Here is a 17,705-nt window from a genome sequence, read left to right as displayed (position 1 = left end):
ATAAAAAGTAAGTCTCACAACTGTTAATACAATTAACCCTTATGTGCTATGAATAATCCACTGAAAGATATAAGTAATAAAGAACTATCCAATCGTAGTTCTAATGTGTTTAAAAGACTTAACACTTCTCCTATGAGGAGGCCAAATTATGCAGGTATTGATAAGGCCTCAAGTAGATTTTCTCCTGGATATTTAAACAATTATACCTCTCCGAAAGCGCTTCTAGCTCCAGAGCCGGTAGATGGAAGTCAGAGTTACTTGAGGGTAGATACAACTCCTTCTTCCCAGTTAAACCAAGTTACAAAGATTTCTGACGTTATGTTCCCAAAATCGCCGATAAAAATAGGTAATGATGGTTTCAGCAATACAACAATTGTGGGAGGAGACGGTTCTCAGAGTAGGATAAAGAATAGATTATCTCCAATGAAGGAGCATAAGTCGATAATATCTACTAACGATAGTACCTTGAGTCCAACAAGGCAAAATTTGCTTACAAAATTACAAAAAGATGAAGACCTTTCAAAAATGACCAGAAAGAATACAAAAATTAATTCAGAGTTGGTAACAAATTTTAAAGTAAGTAAACCGAACGTTGTTACCAGGAGCCGAAGTGTGAAGTTTGAACTTCCCGAAGACAGGATGATTTCCATGGAACTACAAACCCTTAAAGAGCAAATAAGGGTGTTGTTGGAACGTCAGGATGAGCTTGAACTGCGAATAATGGAACTTGAAAAGGATAAAAAGGGTTAGATTCATTACTTTTCATGGAAGTACGTAGATACAGACACAAACACACCACAGCGATCTTACCATATATCACGATCTAGTGGGATACCCAATTTACTTTTAATTATGTCCATCGAGGCAATCGCATCTTCAGAACTATCGTGCTCCCCTGTTTGAATCTTCCGGCTCAATTCTTGGAATGCCAGGTTTTTTAACGAAGACTTGAATTTACCATTAGGATATAGAATCGCTGTATCAATAATTTTATCATGTATAATTCGTAATATATTAAGGTCATTTTCAAGGCCATGCCCAATCAGTATACTATTAGTATTTATCATCTTAGGACCTAAAAATATTTTCCTCGCATCTTCAAATGTTAACGAGGTAGCTCTATCAATTTCGTGAACCCCACTGAACTGCGAGTTTAGATCTATAATTTCACCTAAAGGTTGGACTATTTCATCAAAAAGCGCCTTCTTTGTCCAAAAATCAACCACTGTGAGACGGATAAGTTCATAGCCGTACGAAGTATAAGCCATTTCACAGTCTAACCCCAAAACATTAGAATCTCCAACGAAATCCTTAGTATGTCTGAATTCAATCGTTTTCGACATATCTTCATATGTCTCCTGTCTATACACATGTTGTTCTAGGGTTTTACATCCTAAGGAATAGGGTGTCACACTAACCCCATCTTCTCCACAGCACGGATAATGGTAACTTCGAGTTCCTTTGTTATATTGTTGCCTACTAGGGTGGAACTGACAACTAGTAGGTACCATAATATTTAATTCTTCGAATTTTTGCGAACACCTAGCACATTCACGTAAACCATTATCCGACTTTGATGAGGCGTTATTTTCCCCACCAACGCCCGGGCCTAATATATAACCGCCTTCTTTTAGTTGTTTCTCGTCTAATAACAGCTCTTTCAATTTCGCCAGTACGCTTTCCTTACTGATCTGTACCTTTGGAGATTCATACTTCCCTGATTTATTTAAGTTGCCCTTATACCTTACGATATCTCTTAATAGAAGACTTGCGTTAAAAATATAGCTTTGCTTGGAAGCAGAATGTCGTGCTACTTCATACTCCCAATGAACTGCGGTAGTTTTGGAATCTGTTTTCTGAGGTTTATATTTATCTAATAGCTCCAGTGTACGACTGATGACTTTCATGCGTGCATCGTACGGAGCGGGTTGCATTTTAAGATCTAGCGGCCTCAATATTGCCATCTTGACTAATGCTATCAAAAGTGGAGTATATTATTTAGCATAACGCCGCTGCTGTCGTGAACTCGAGTATTCAATGGCTTAAAACACTCTCACAGTATAATTAAGGATATTGAAGGGTGTGTCAAAAAAGAAAATATAAACTCGTCGCACATGACATCATAATAGTGGTACGTTGAACACAGGTATGACATTAACTGGCCATCATTCGGCTCGTTTGTATCAACAGCATGACACAATCATAACACTGTATAAATATTAGGCTACGGTCGCAGTTATTGAGTTCAAAATTTGTAAAGTTACAGTTACTGTTGTTATCCATATAATGGGTACAACTAAAATATCAATAAAATCCATCTGATTTTATATGAGATGGGGGTGTAGATATGCAATAAAACCACTTAATCTATATCATAGTTATAGTATATACAACTTCCACTTCTGCAGCAAGGTTGATATTGTTTTAGATAGAAATGATGATTGCAGTTTAAGAAGAGCGATACCTCGATCAAAACAGGTGTGTTAACGAAACTATAAACAACACTGAAAATCTCCAAGATAGGTTGATATAGAATTAACTATTAAAGGGTTACGCAGTTGGGCAACTTCTGATAACCTTCTTCCCGAAATACTGCAATACTGGAGTACTGCAATCAAAAGTCGTGCTTTACGAAAACTGTAAATGATGTTTCTTTTTTAGAGATTGGAAAATTTTAAGCTCATCGCGATGAGCTCATGCATTACTGTCAAGCCAACCCAAGAAAAGGTACCTAGTAAGCTCTAAGTTATCGAATATTGCTCTAAATTACTATAGTATTTATTAGAAATATTAGGATGACGGGATTTATCACTTTAAATTTCGATGCTTTCCAAGAGAGGTTGAATACCTTTAATAGGATTTTCCCTCAAAAGGAAGTGTTGCAATTGTATGAATTCCAGCCTAATCTTAATACCGATGAGAATCTTACATCAATGTCACAAATGGCTCTCGATGAGAAGAATACTATTCCTTTTATTTATGTTTACAAACCAATTTTCATAGAGTTGGTCTCAAGATGGACTAGCGGGTCTGAATTTGAGGATGTTAGCGTAATATACGCTTTGGGCAGATGCATTTCAATTTGCCCTGAGGTCTGTACTCTTTTAGAGTATTTTTTGAACAAGAAGTGTGAATACTTCAATGCATTACTACAAACATGTGATCAAAAAGACGATTCCAAGTTGCATAAGCTGCTGTTGGCTTACTATAGATGTCTTTTCCATGATAGAGAACGCTTCAAGAATTATATCAAACCCGAGTTGCTGTATTCTTTGTTGAGTGGCCAGAGAGAAGGTAGGCGTTTGATAATAAAGTTTTTAGCAGTCAAGATTCTTGCAATATATTTGGAGTTAGCCGAAGCGGCATTCATAAAGCTTTTGGACAAACATGTTCCACCTTCAGAGCCAGTGTTGGCAGAATATGAAGGTTGTGATCATGTAGACTACCGTTTTTTGGAGTTAAATGAAGCAAAGAGATTATCAAACTTTTCTAAGCTACCGCAGCCATCTATAACGAACAACAGTTTAGACGCATGGAATCCGAAAGGGGAAAAGAAAGTTAAATGCAACCTTTATAAAGTTGAAATCAGTAGCTTATCTCAAAATATCGTATCGATATTCGGTGTTTTGGTTCCAAGAGTCAACAATCATACTGAACTTTATACACCTAAGGTTGTGCAAACTAAAAAAGCAGTTTTTACTATGGCCAATTTGGCACTTTGTATCCAACTCTCAAAACCTGTAATGTTAGTGGGCAAATCTGGTTCTGGAAAAACATTCCTAATAAATGAACTTGCCAAAACTACATGTTATCATAGTTCCATAGTTAGGATTCATTTGGGTGAACAAACAGATGCAAAGCTATTACTGGGAACATATACTTCAGGTGAAAAGCCAGGCACATTTGAATGGAGGTCTGGTGTTTTAACAACTGCTGTAAAGGAGGGAAGATGGGTCCTAATAGAAGATATAGACAAAGCCCCGACAGAGGTCCTTTCTGTACTGTTACCACTATTGGAAAGAAGAGAACTTTCAATTCCATCTCGTGGCGAAATTATCAAAGCAGCAAATGGGTTTCAATTGATATCGACGCTGACATTAGACAATATTAATCAAAACAATGGTTCAGATCCGCATTTGCCAGATTTGATTGGAATGTCGCGCTGGGAACACGTGATATTAGAAGAACCTTCGGATGAAGACATAATGTTCATTCTATCTGAAAAATATCCCCTCCTTAAAAACATGATTTCCAGATTCATATTAACATTCAATTCAGTGAAGGAAATTTACAATAAGCCACAGTTCATATTTCTAAACAAGGGAGTTCATCCTAGAGTAGTTTCACTAAGGGATCTCGTGAAGTTATGTAAGAGGGTTGAGGCGCTTTTGGTTAATAGCGGTGTTAAAAAAGGTGATGAATTGATTGAATCATCTATATACGATCAGATATTTGCGGAAGCAGTTGATTGTTTCGCCGGAGCTGTTAGTGAGCCTGCAGCTTTACAGCCATTAGTGGCTGCTATTGGCGAGTCTTTAGAAATTCCGGCTTCCCGAGTAAGATTACATTCTACCAACTATGTTCCTCAGCTTCAAGAAGATGAATCGGAGATCAAAATAGGAAGAGCCAAACTTACCAAATCTGTAATATCCCTGGCGAAGAAGTCCGCTAATAGCACATCGTTTGCTATAACTAACCATTCTTTGAGGTTAATGGAGCAAATCAGTGTTGCTATACAGATGGTCGAACCTGTGCTATTGGTGGGTGAAACTGGTACCGGTAAGACTACGGTAGTTCAGCAAGTTGCTAAATTAATGAACAAATCTCTAACAGTAATAAATGTCTCACAACAGACCGAAAGTGGGGACCTTTTAGGTGGCTACAAACCTGTAAATTGTAGAACAGTAGCTTCGCCAATATTGGAAACTTTCGAGACGTTATTCGCAGCTACTTTTTCGATGAAAAGGAATGAACGGTTCTATCACATGTTATCCAAGTGTTTTAATAAGGGACAATGGAAGCACGTTATAAAACTATGGAAAGAAGCAGTGAAAATGGCCAATGGTATATTATTGAAAGAAGAAAAATCATCTGACGAGGAAGAGACAAGGAAAAAAAAGCGAAGGCTAAATTCATGCGAAAAGCAGGCACTGTTGGAAAAGTGGGCTCAGTTTGAATTAAATGTTAAACAGTTTGAGTTGCAAGCGCTTTCTATGGAAAACTCATTCGTATTTGATTTTGTTGAGGGTTCATTGGTAAAAGCCATTAGAAGTGGTGACTGGTTACTACTAGATGAAGTTAACTTGGCATCAGCTGATACTTTAGAAAATATTACAGACTTGTTAGCGGAAGAAGAGTCTAGAAGTCTTCTTTTATCCGAGAAAGGCGAGGCAGAGTCTATTAAAGTTCATCCTGACTTTAGAATTTTCGCATGTATGAATCCCGCCACAGATGTTGGCAAACGTGATTTACCGGCTGGTATAAGGTCGCGTTTTACTGAAATTTATGTTCATCCTGTGGATCGAGACATAACAGATTTACTCTCGATTATTGACAAATATATTGGAAGGTATAGTGTTTCTGATGAATGGGTAGGTAATGATATTGCGCAACTCTATCTTCAATCCAAAAAGCTTGCTGACGCAAATATGATTGTGGATGGTTCTAACCAGAAACCTCACTTCAGTGTTCGTACTTTGACAAGGAGTTTGCTTTATGTTCGTGATATTGTCCAAATTTATGGTCTCCGTCGTTCGCTTTATGAAGCTTTTTGCATGAGTTTCCTAACCTTATTAGATGCAGCTTCAGAAGCTATTCTACTACCTGTGATTCAAGAATATACGATCGGCAAGTTAAAGAACGCCAAATCGGTAATTTCCCAGATCCCGCCATCGCCAGGGCCTGAGTACGTCAGGTTCCGTCACTACTGGATGAGAAGAGGCAACAAAGCTATCCAAGAGCAGCCGCACTATATTTTAACACCATCTGTTGAAATGAACATGCTAAACCTTGTTAGAGCCACTTCGGGAAGAAGGTTCCCTATTCTAATTCAGGGCCCCACGTCGGCAGGTAAAACTTCTATGATTAGCTATCTTGCGGATATAACTGGACATAAGTTCGTCAGGATCAATAATCACGAACACACTGACTTACAGGAATACCTTGGAACATATGCAGTCGATGATAGTGGTAAATTAGTATTCAAGGAAGGAATTTTAGTTGAAGCTTTACGGAACGGTTATTGGATTGTACTAGACGAGTTGAATCTTGCGCCTTCAGATGTTCTAGAAGCCTTGAACAGATTGTTAGATGACAATAGGGAGCTGTTAATTCCGGAAACTCAGGAGGTTATACACCCACACCCTGATTTTATGCTATTTGCTACGCAAAATCCACCTGGAATATATGGTGGTCGTAAAATGCTCTCTCGGGCGTTTAGAAATCGTTTTCTGGAATTGCACTTCGACGATATTCCTCAGGATGAACTGGAAACAATCATACGTGAACGTTGCTTAATTCCGCCATCATATGCTAGAAAGATTGTAGAAGTTTATCGACAGCTTTCTGTTCGTCGTTCAGCTAACCGCTTATTCGAAAAGAAGAACTCTTTTGCAACACTGCGTGATTTATTTAGATGGGCTTTTAGAGAAGCGGTAGGGTATGAACAACTGGCAGCAAATGGTTATATGCTTTTAGCCGAAAGATGCAGAAGTACAGAGGAGAAAGATATTGTGCGAACTGTAATCGAACAGGTAATGAAGGTGAAGCTTGACATGGAAGCATATTACCAGCAGCTGGAAGATAAAAATCTTTTTGAAATGGAGAGCCCAATTGTGTGGACGAAAGCAATGCGCAAACTTGCGGTTTTAGTCAGTGCTTGTTTGAAGAATAACGAGCCTATTTTGCTTGTTGGAGAAACCGGATGTGGCAAAACAACAATTTGTCAACTACTTGCAGAATATTACAAAAACAACTTAATAATAATGAACGCTCATCAGAATACGGAGACTGGGGATATTTTAGGTGCTCAGAGACCTATTCGTAACCGAGCACAGCTACAGAGTGATTTATTAATGGTATTAAAAGCGGTAGTACCGGTAAAAACAGAAGCTTCTGATTTAAACAGTTTACTGGAAGCATATAAGAAGATGGATAAATCTTTAGTTGCCGATGAGACTAAAGATTTAATTCAAAAATTGCATGACAACATAGGTATTTTATTTGAGTGGAGTGATGGGCCGTTGACCCAGGCTATGAAATTGGGCAACTTTTTTTTACTAGATGAAATTTCGCTTGCCGATGATTCTGTTTTAGAAAGATTAAACTCAGTCCTAGAACCCGAAAGAAGTTTGCTACTAGCAGAAAAAGGTACAGTGGATTCTTTTATTAGGGCAAAAGACGGTTTCCAATTTTTTGCTACTATGAATCCAGGAGGTGATTATGGTAAGAAAGAGCTATCCCCAGCCCTAAGAAACCGTTTAACTGAAATCTGGGTTCCATCAATGGATAATTTATCAGACGTCAAAATGATTGTTACCAGTAAATTACAGGATACTGTAAAACATTTTTCTGATGCCATTGTTAAGTTTTCTGCATGGTATGGGACAGAATTTGGCGGTGGAAACCTATCCAGCGGTGTAATTTCTCTGCGTGATATTTTATCTCTTGTACAGTTTATTAACTCTACACATGATAAAGTTTTTGACCCTTTAGCAGCGTTATTACATGGTGTTTCTATGGTGTTTATTGACGCCCTAGGTACTAACAATACAGCTTACCTATCGGAAAATGAGGACAGACTGAACCAGTTGAAGAAGAAGTGCGTCGATTTCTTATCTTCTCTAGTATCCTATGACTTGAAGGAGTATTTATCTAAAGATGTGGCGATAGACATGAAAAGTTCAACCCTACATGTTGGTATGTTTTCTATTGAGCGCAAGTCTTCCATTAATGAGCATAATGTATTCAACTTTAATGCTCCAACGACTGCTAATAATTTGATGAAGGTTGTTCGTGCAATGCAGGTTCAAAAACCAATATTATTAGAGGGACCTCCAGGTGTTGGTAAAACGAGCTTGATCTCCGCGTTGGCTGCTTATACGGGCAATAACTTAACTCGTATTAATCTTTCTGAACAGACGGACTTGGTAGACTTATTTGGTTCTGATGCCCCAGGTGAGAAAAAAGGTGAATTTGTATGGAAAGATGCACCATTTTTAAGAGCGATGCAAAAGGGCGAATGGGTCCTTTTAGATGAAATGAATCTTGCCTCTCAATCAGTATTAGAAGGACTAAATGCTTGTTTAGACCACCGTGGAGAAGCCTATATCCCAGAATTAGACAAATCTTTTGCTCGCCATTCTAACTTTATTGTTTTCGCTGCACAGAATCCGCAATATCAGGGCGGAGGGAGAAAGGGTCTACCCAAGTCATTTATCAATCGTTTTAGTGTCGTTTATGTTGAAATGCTCACATCGGAAGATTTGCTTATGATTGCCCGTCATTTATACTCCGATGTTGAACCGGAAGTATGTGCCTCAATAATAAAGATTATATCTACACTGGAGGAAAACGTTAGCAGGAAGAAATTATGGGGATCATCCGGCTCGCCATGGGAATTCAATCTACGTGATACGCTTAGGTGGTTAAGTTTGATGAACAGGAGCTCTATTTGCAAGGACGTAACGCTTTTCGATTTTCTCGACGTTATTGTTACCCAAAGGTTCCGTACAGAATTTGATCGCAACCAGGCCCGTGAATTAATTAAAGACATCGTTGGCGAATGTCCTAAAAGAGACAATTATTACCAGTTGACTGTAGAATATATACAGATGAATGCAGAAGTGATAAAGAGGAATAATTTGATTCATTTTGGAACGAAAACCAATTCAGCCCCTCTACAGTGCAATACTATGGTTTACGAGTCTCTTTTGAGATGTATAAATCATAACTGGCCAGCTATTTTGGTAGGACCGGCAGGATCTGGCAAAACTGGGATTATCCATTACATTGCAAACATTACGGGTACCAAGGTCGTTGAGTTTGCTATGAATAGTGATGTAGATAGCATGGATATTTTGGGTGGATATGAGCAGGTGGATTTGACTAGAAAAATCACAGTTTTGTTGGGCCGTTTATTAGATATTTTAAGAGAACTGATAGCCATTAACCTCACATCAAGGAGTACAACTGTAAATACAACTGACATGCAGCACGCTCTATTCTTTTTTGAATATATCAGAACCTCATCTATTACCATAGAAAACTTCCATGAGTTTTTGAACCATTATCAGCAGTTTATCTCTTATGTGGGAGACTTAGATGAACTTAAGGAAATAAATGAGGGCATTAGGTCATTAACTTCTGTTGATAATAAAGCAGTTGTTAATTTTGAATGGTTTGACGGTTTACTTGTTAATGCTGTCGAAAAAGGTTGTTGGCTAATATTAGACAATGCAAACTTATGTTCACCTTCGGTTTTGGACAGGTTGAATTCGTTACTGGAAACAAATGGGTCATTAGTGATTAATGAATGCAGTTTAGCAGACGGTAGGCCTAGAATTGTGACTCCTCATCCTAAATTCCGATTATTTTTAACTGTTAATCCTAGGTTCGGAGAATTATCTAGAGCGATGAGAAATAGAGGGATTGAAATATACATGGACGATATATGTGAGAGAGCTACCTCTTTTGATAAACGAGTATTAGGAATTTCCGACCAGATGAATACTGATCATTTAGAGGATGCTTTTCCATTAATGTCCCTAAATCGCCAGTCATTACCCTTACCACTTTCCTCATTTTTTCCATGTACCAATTCTTCACTTTACCCATTTACAAAACTACACGACACATTGCTGATGTCATCTTCAAGTATTTCTCAAACGGTCATTACTGCTTTACCGATTCTATCCAGTGATATGGTTAATGCTTGGAGGAAGAATGTTTTTGCTAACAATGACTTTGAAGAGCGCGAGATTGTGGATTCTCTTGCCGAATTTTACAACTTTTTAATTAGTTCAAAAATTGTTGATAAGATGAGAGAAATATACATGAAAACTGATGATGATCCTTATATATCAACATTAAACACATTCGCTCTGAACCAGCCGTTATTAACACTTCTGAATGTTTATAACTTTGCGAATTTGCGAGATTTACCGCTTTCAAGATCTTCGGAGTCTATAAACCTACACCAGCTTCTCGCATTGTTATATTTTTCAATCCAGAGGATTGAGTACACCAAGAAAAGATCTTCCTATGGTAAAATTAACGAACTGTCCTATCTGGAGCAATCAGCCGCTATGGCAAATGGCCGTGAAATTAAGAATGGCCCAAAGTTTCCCGTATTTTCCTTGTTGATTAAACTCCAACAGTTTGTTCAAAACTCATTGTCGAAAACACCACTATTCACTCATCCTAATTTTTATGCCATGCTAATCAAACTATATTTAATATGGGTAGGAATCTATTTGACGTCAGTAAAACGTAATGAAGCTAGGTTACGCGTATACCATGAGTTACTAGAGGAATGGTTACAACAGGCTGAAGAATTTATCCCAGATATAACCCCAGTTTCTAGTATTGTAGCTGACTTCGGAAGTGCTATCGACTTAACTACAGGAAAATCTATGCACATTATTTGGGATGCATTTAGAAAGCGTTACCCTTCTTCTGTTGACCAATGGCAGCAGCTGGAGGAATTTGAGGAAGTTGCCGATAATTTTGATTGCGTTGCTAAAGAGCAGTTTGATGAATCGTATCCACTTATCAAAGAGTTAAGAAACGTCTTTGCAGAGTTGTATGACGATATTTTGTTTGGTAGGAAACAATCTGTTGCATCCATTATATCTCAACTCAAAAATGGAATTATCCAGTTGCGCACTATATCGTATTCATTCCTTACTGTTAGAGATCATTATTTTAAAGATGAATTTTCCGCCATAATCAGGTTTTTACTGGGAAAGGAAGTAGACTGTTCATTTGAGATGATAGATAGCATTGCATCCAACAGTTGCATTGCAACAAATAAGATTGTTAAAATCAAGTCCCAAGCGTATCCCTTCCCAGCTGTATTTGATTTATTGTGGACGAGGGAAAATGATAAGTTTATTTCTATGACTGACAATATTTTTACAGCCTCATTGTTGCAAAAACTAACTTCCAAATCGTTAGCATTGAGATCATTCAGTTGTTGCAGAATCACTCAAGTGATTTCAGACGCAAAATTATTGGCGAATGCATTGGTTGGCTCTTCTTTAGCTATTTTAGATAACCAGTTGGAGCTTTATAAAAGCGTGCTAACAAACTGGTATAGAAAAATTGTTTCCATACACGTATCTATGGACTTGACACATAACAGCTACCACGAAATTACATCTATCGTAAGAGATCATGCATATCCAGAGTTTGTGTCCATACATGAAAAGTTTTTACTAGGCTCTGTACTGACACTTGAAAAGGATCTCACAAGTGAATCACTAGGTAGGGCCTGGGTTCTCTTTGGTAGTGGTCTAATACAGCTCTTTGTTCCAAGTTCTCCTTATGATCCCGCTGTGCGCGACCACGTCATTTTAGATCATTTTAGAAGATACAAGGAACAAACAGATGAGTTGGCGAAGTCTTGGAAGGTTGTTAGAACTGTAACAACTGGCGAAGAACCACTTCTAATAGAGGGAATGATTAAACTTCAAGAGGTTAAGGATCCACAACAGCCGGCGGTCTTTAGACCATCTAGCTCTATTGATTCTTTATTTGACGAATGGTTGGCATTTATGTCTGCAACTGTTGACATAAAGCCCGTGGAGCAGCTGCTATCATCAATTCAAAACTATTCAGATATGACTGAGAACCACTTGTTTAATTTTCAGCAAAATACATCACAATTTTTGTCCAGGCTGTCTTCAGGCTATAAACATTATTCGGATCTAAATGACATATTTAGTGGCTATGTGTTTGCGTTAAAGTTTGGTTTTGATTTGCTAATGTTATCGAAAAAAAGCGAGAAAGCTATCATGTCAGTCAACCCACTATGGGCTATGGACTTTACTGTAATTACTGACCCGAACAAAATTGAATACAGTCTAGATAACATGTCAACATTTTTGAAGCAAGAGCCGGTCAACTCTTTAAAAGTCGAACGCATCCTTGTTCATTATATGAACTTAGTGAGACTTCATGCCATGGATGAACAAATAATACAAGTGTTGGATCGTGTACTCCAATCGCTCTACTATCGATGGACCCTTCGCCGTATGCAGGATGAAAAAGCAGCTCAGGTAAAAAATAGTACTTACAGGTACAATGACGATTCAGACAACGTGGAGGAGGATTTTAAGAAACTTTTCCCTGACTATGAAGATGTTCTTTCGATTGAAGCAGTGCCTAAGGGTTGTGAAGCTTACGATGCTTCACTAAGCGAACTGTATTATGAAGTGGCAAAGTCTTATATTAGTTTATTCGATAAAGCCAATGAACCTTCGGTATCCACATTAATTGTGGAAGGATCCAATGTGGTTGAGATACTATCTGAAGATGGAAACTTTAATTCATATCCATTAGAAAATAACACTTTCACCTCTGTGCTATATACATTGTCGTCCGAGATAGAGAGCTTCAATGGATCTTCAGCTTATGGGGATTTGGACTTTTACCACGACTATTCCATTTTGGAGACCAAGAAGGCAACTGAAATTATTGAAAAATTGTTGAACTCCACCAATAATTTACTAGCCCAATGGCCCGAAAATTCTACCCTGAATGATCTCTTTAGGATATGCAAAGAGTTCTTGCAATACCCAATTAATACGCCTATAGCAAATTTGCTGCAAAAGATTGAACAAATTTATACTTTTGCATCAGAGTGGGAGAAATACGCAGCCAAATCAGTATCGCTATCTTCTCACGTCAGTGATATAACATCCCTTATCGTATCATGGAGGAAGCTTGAGCTACAGACCTGGAATAGTTTGTTTAACTTTGAAGCTGAACAATTTGAAAGGAAAATCGGCCAATGGTGGTTCCACCTATTTGAAAGCATTATCCTTGCACATTTAGAGGATAAAGGGTCGGAAAACATCTCTAAATTGCTAATGACTATAAACGAATTTTTTAGCAAGAGCACATATGGTGAATTCAATATGCGTTTGAAACTTTTACATGCTTTCACAAAACATATTCAAGTTACTAGTGGTGATAAATCGCAGTTGTTTCATTCACTCAGAAATATCATTACATATTACGAGCAATTCACCCCAATTATCAACGAGCAACTGGCAACTAGACGTAAAAGTCTGGAAAAGGAGATAGCAGAAGTTATACTCTTAGCCAGTTGGAAAGACGTTAACATAGATGCCTTAAAACAAAGTTCACGTCGGTCACACAATAAGCTTTACAAGCTGGTTCGAAAGTACCGTGAATTACTATCTACTGATGTTATGGCAATGATACAAGCCGGGTTGAGTTCTGCGCACAAAGTCTTTTCTAAACCAAATTGCATCCAAGGAATTAATTTTGTCCAGTTGAATCTTGATAAAGCCAGCGAAGTGGCCGAAGCTTGCTCTATTTGGTCTTCAAGACCAGAGATATTAAAAAACATTTCGCTAATGGAGAAAAATATGAAATTTTATGTCTCTCAAATCACCGCTTATACTTTCCCAGATCTGTTAAATTTTGCTCAGTCTGTTTCTGCGGAAGCAGAAAGATTGAGGTCAGCAACTCCGGGCGTGTATGCCAAAGACAAGAAGAAGTTACTGGCTGTATTAAGGAATCAAAAAAGGAAGGCGTTGAGTGATACATTAAAGGAGTTTAAACGCATGGGCTTGAAGACAAGCTTTAGGAAAGATATTCGTGATTTACAAAGCTCGATTACTTCTATTTTAGCCAATAGCAAATCATTCAGTGAAACAAGCATCGATTCATGCGATGCTTATTACTTTAGGGTTTTGGACATTATCCCCAGGATGAGGAATGCTGCATCTACTCCAAACGAGGAAATCCCCGAAGCTGATATTTCAAAGGGGTTGGCCGTTAGTGAAAATCTCATTTTCTCATTGGTACAGAGCAGGGAGCTAATTTTTAACTTCGCGGCTGATTATGACAATTTTGGTAATTCACGCGATTACTTACAGGAGGTTGCAACTTCTAGCCGTATAAAGAATGTCTCCTTAGGTTTGCATTATAATATGATCACCAAAAATTACAAATGGCTTTCTTCACTTCTGCAATTTGCCGTTGACGCCTTGAACTCAATATCGAGAAGCACAAACTTACATGCAAAAGTTGATTTCTTACAATCAGCTATAGAAAAGATATCATCTTTTAGCATCTTTGCAAGTGAAATATTTTTAAATGATGAATTCGAAAAACAAATGCTGGAATTTAGGTCATTTGTGGATGCTTTCATTAAGGAACTGGATGCTCAGAAAGGCACACCATATTCATTTGTGTATGAATCTATCTCTTGTTGGTTAAGAGCTCAAGATTCCTTAACTATTGGTAAAGTAGAGGAATGTCAAGATGGTTTCATTCAAAAAGTTGACCAACATTTGCGTAAGTTGACGACATCAATCATTCTCTCCATCCAACGCTTAATGGAAAACCAAGAAGAACCGATTACGGAAGATACAGACAGATGGGTTATACTTGTCAATAAACGTATTACGAGAAATATCAAGTTTTTGAACTCTGCTAATATTACCAGTGAAATAAATCAACTCAAGGAGATATTAAAGAATTCAGAGCTAAGTGATGAGGTAGCTCATACTGTAAATGCGATCATATCTCTATCTATGCCAATGATTAACAGATATTACAATTTACTTGCAACTACTTTAGACTTGGTCAAGGACAACTATTATAAGACATCGCGTGCAACTTATATTTTCTGCACCTTACTTTACAACTTAAGTAAAGATGGGTTCTGTTCTCCTGAGCCGGCATCAGAGGAAACCGAAGATAACAATTTAAGGGACGGAACTGGTTTAGGTGATGGAGAAGGTGCCCAAAGCAATTCAAATGATATTGAGGAAGATGAAGATCTCCTGGAAAATGCCCAAAAGTCTAATAACGATCAAAAGGATGATGATGAAGAGGATAAAAATGAAGATAATGCCATTGATATGGAGGGAGAAATTGCAGGGGAATTGGAGAATGCATCGGATGACGACGGTAGCGATAATAATGAGAACGAAGATGAATTGGAGGAGGAACTAGACGATCTAGATGAGAATGATTCTAACGCAATTGATGAGAAGATGTGGAATGAAGATGCTGAGGAAAACTCAAAGGAAAAAGACTCAGAGAAAATGCCCGACGATTCAGCTGCAGATGACATTCAAGCTTCCAAAGATGATGAGCAGAAAAAAGAAGCAGATAATAAGGATGAACCCAAAGATGATTATGCAAGTGCGGACGAAGGACAAGAACAAAACCAAGAGGTGGAAGAAGACAAAGATGCAGAAGATGAAGAAGATGTTGCTGAACAAGAGGATGAAGTTAAACAGGATGTAAACGAAAATTTAGAAGCCAATGTACCTGAAGTTGAAACAATGGATTTACCGGATGATATGAACCTTGACTCAGGCGAAGATAATGAAGTAGAGGACGAGAGCGAAGGCTTTGAGGATAAAATGGATGTGGATGAGGAAGAGGAGGAACAACCGCAGCATCCAAACAATATAGAGGAAGCGGAGATTAACCTTGAGGAAGATGCCGAAGAGGACGCAGAACCAGATGAAGATGTGGATATGGAGGACAACGCTCCAGAGGCCAATGAAAACATTGAAGAGAATGATATTGAAAATGAGAGGGATAACAGTTGTCAATCTGATGATGAACTAGAAGAGAATACCAATGAGACCCAAAAAGAACAAGGCGTTGAAGATGAAGCTATGGAAGATATTGAAGCATTAGATGGTGTTGAAGATCAAACAATGAATCAGGAAATTGATGAAAGCGCTGCTGCGGAACAGAAATCTGGTGCCATTGGCGATGGAGCCCAAGCCACTGCTGAGGAAGAGCAGATGGATATCGGAAGTTCTGGAATGGCCCAAACACATGAACTTCAAGAAAATACCAATGATAATATCCAGGATTCGTCTCGTGAAGAGGCTAGGGAAAGTTTGAAACAGCTAGGTGATGCACTAAAGGAATATCATCGTCGCCACCAAGAGATTAAGGAGGCTTCTGAGAACGATGAAGTTTCTCAAGAAGATCATGCAAATATCAATCCCGAGGAATTTGAACATATCAATGGGGCTACCACAGACACTGATACTCAAGCATTAGATACAGCTGAAAATAATCAGAAAACCTCTATAGATGAGGACAAGGCAATTGAAGAAGATGTCCAACAGCATCATGAGAATGAAAACGATAGCCCTGCCGAGTCAGATGCCCTCGACGGTGTTCAAAAAGATGATTCAAATGAAGAGCCGTTTAAAGATGACTGTATTCCAGATAATCTCGAAGATTCTAACAGTATGGGCGCATTTATCGGAGAAAGGAAACCAACATACGAAGACTCTAACCATTTACATGGTGGAGATATCGACATGGAGGGGGACAATGTTGACAGAGTTATTGAAAATATAGAAAAGGAAATACAAGAAGACGAACTAGATGCAGATCCTCCTCGTTCAATCGAGGAATCAAGAAAACTATGGAAAAATAGCGAATCTTCTACCCATGATTTGGTAGCTTTGTTAAGTGAACAACTGCGTCTCATTTTAGAGCCTACACTTGCAACAAAGTTGCGAGGAGATTACAAAAACGGTAAACGGCTGAATATGAAGCGAATAATATCATATATTGCTTCACAATTCCGTAAAGACAAGATTTGGCTGAGAAGAACAAAACCAAGTAAACGGCAGTACCAGGTTATGATTGCAGTTGATGATTCAAAGTCTATGAGCGAGTCCAGATCAGTTGATTTGGCCTTCCAAAGTATTTGCCTAGTCTCTAAGGCACTGACACAGCTGGAATCAGGCGGTCTTTCTATTGTTAAGTTCGGGGAAACCACAAGGGAGGTTCATCCATTCGATAAGCCATTCGGTACAGAATCAGGTGCCCAAACCTTCCAGTGGTTCAATTTCCAGGAAACAAAAACTGATGTCAAGAAGTTGGTTGCGGAATCTATAAAAATCTTTGATCGCGCGAGAACCTTCCAAAATAACGATCTCTGGAGGCTAGAAATAATTATTTCAGACGGTGTATGTGAAGACCACGACGTTATCCAAAAGCTGGTTCGTCGTGCATCAGAGAACAAAATTATGTTGGTTTTCGTTATTATTGACGGTATCAACTCCAATGAGTCAATTCTCGATATGAGCCAAGTTAATTACGTTCCTGATCAGTTTGGAACTCCTCAACTAAAAGTCGTGAAATATTTGGATACATTCCCGTTCGAGTTCTACGTTGTTGTACATGATATATCAGAACTTCCTGAGATGTTGTCCATTATTTTACGTCAATACTTTTCAGAAATGGCTACAATATGAATTTAACCAGTCAATTACATGTAACTTAGAATTTTACTTAATAATTATTTAGAACCACAATGAATATCTACTAGTTATGTAATAGTAGTACGTTAAACAATCATTGGCGATGTAATGCAAGCCCTAACACTGATATTGTAGTCACCATTAACGGTTATAGTATGAAAAATTTCACTATATAAACTAAGTAGTAATTGTTGAATGAAC

The 17,705-nt window shown here is 38.1% G+C and overlaps 3 protein-coding genes across 3 annotated transcripts; 2 read left to right on the top strand and 1 right to left on the bottom strand.

The window, feature by feature from the left end:
* Window positions 1-48: 48 nt before the first annotated feature.
* On the top strand, window positions 49-750 carry FIN1 (Fin1p; the record flags this gene model as incomplete). The annotated part of the gene is made up of 1 exon (XM_018130459.1): window positions 49-750. One exon carries the CDS (start codon window positions 49-51, stop codon window positions 748-750), a length of 702 nt encoding a protein of 233 aa, XP_017985948.1.
* Window positions 751-806: 56 nt separating this feature from the next.
* Window positions 807-1,964, bottom strand: REX3 (RNA exonuclease; the record flags this gene model as incomplete). Its single annotated transcript, XM_018130458.1, has 1 exon — window positions 807-1,964. One exon carries the CDS (start codon window positions 1,962-1,964, stop codon window positions 807-809), a length of 1,158 nt encoding a protein of 385 aa, XP_017985947.1.
* An 831-nt stretch (window positions 1,965-2,795) lies between these two features.
* REA1 (AAA family ATPase midasin) lies at window positions 2,796-17,498 on the top strand (the record flags this gene model as incomplete). Its single annotated transcript, XM_018130457.1, has 1 exon — window positions 2,796-17,498. The coding sequence occupies one exon, from the start codon at window positions 2,796-2,798 to the stop codon at window positions 17,496-17,498; it is 14,703 nt and encodes a 4,900-aa protein (XP_017985946.1).
* Window positions 17,499-17,705: the final 207 nt, after the last annotated feature.

This window comes from Eremothecium sinecaudum, chromosome II (genome assembly GCF_001548555.1).
Source record: "Eremothecium sinecaudum strain ATCC 58844 chromosome II, complete sequence".
Lineage (NCBI taxonomy): Eukaryota > Fungi > Ascomycota > Saccharomycetes > Saccharomycetales > Saccharomycetaceae > Eremothecium > Eremothecium sinecaudum.
Note: the sequence above shows the minus strand (reverse complement) of the source record. Positions and strands in the feature narration are given on the sequence as shown.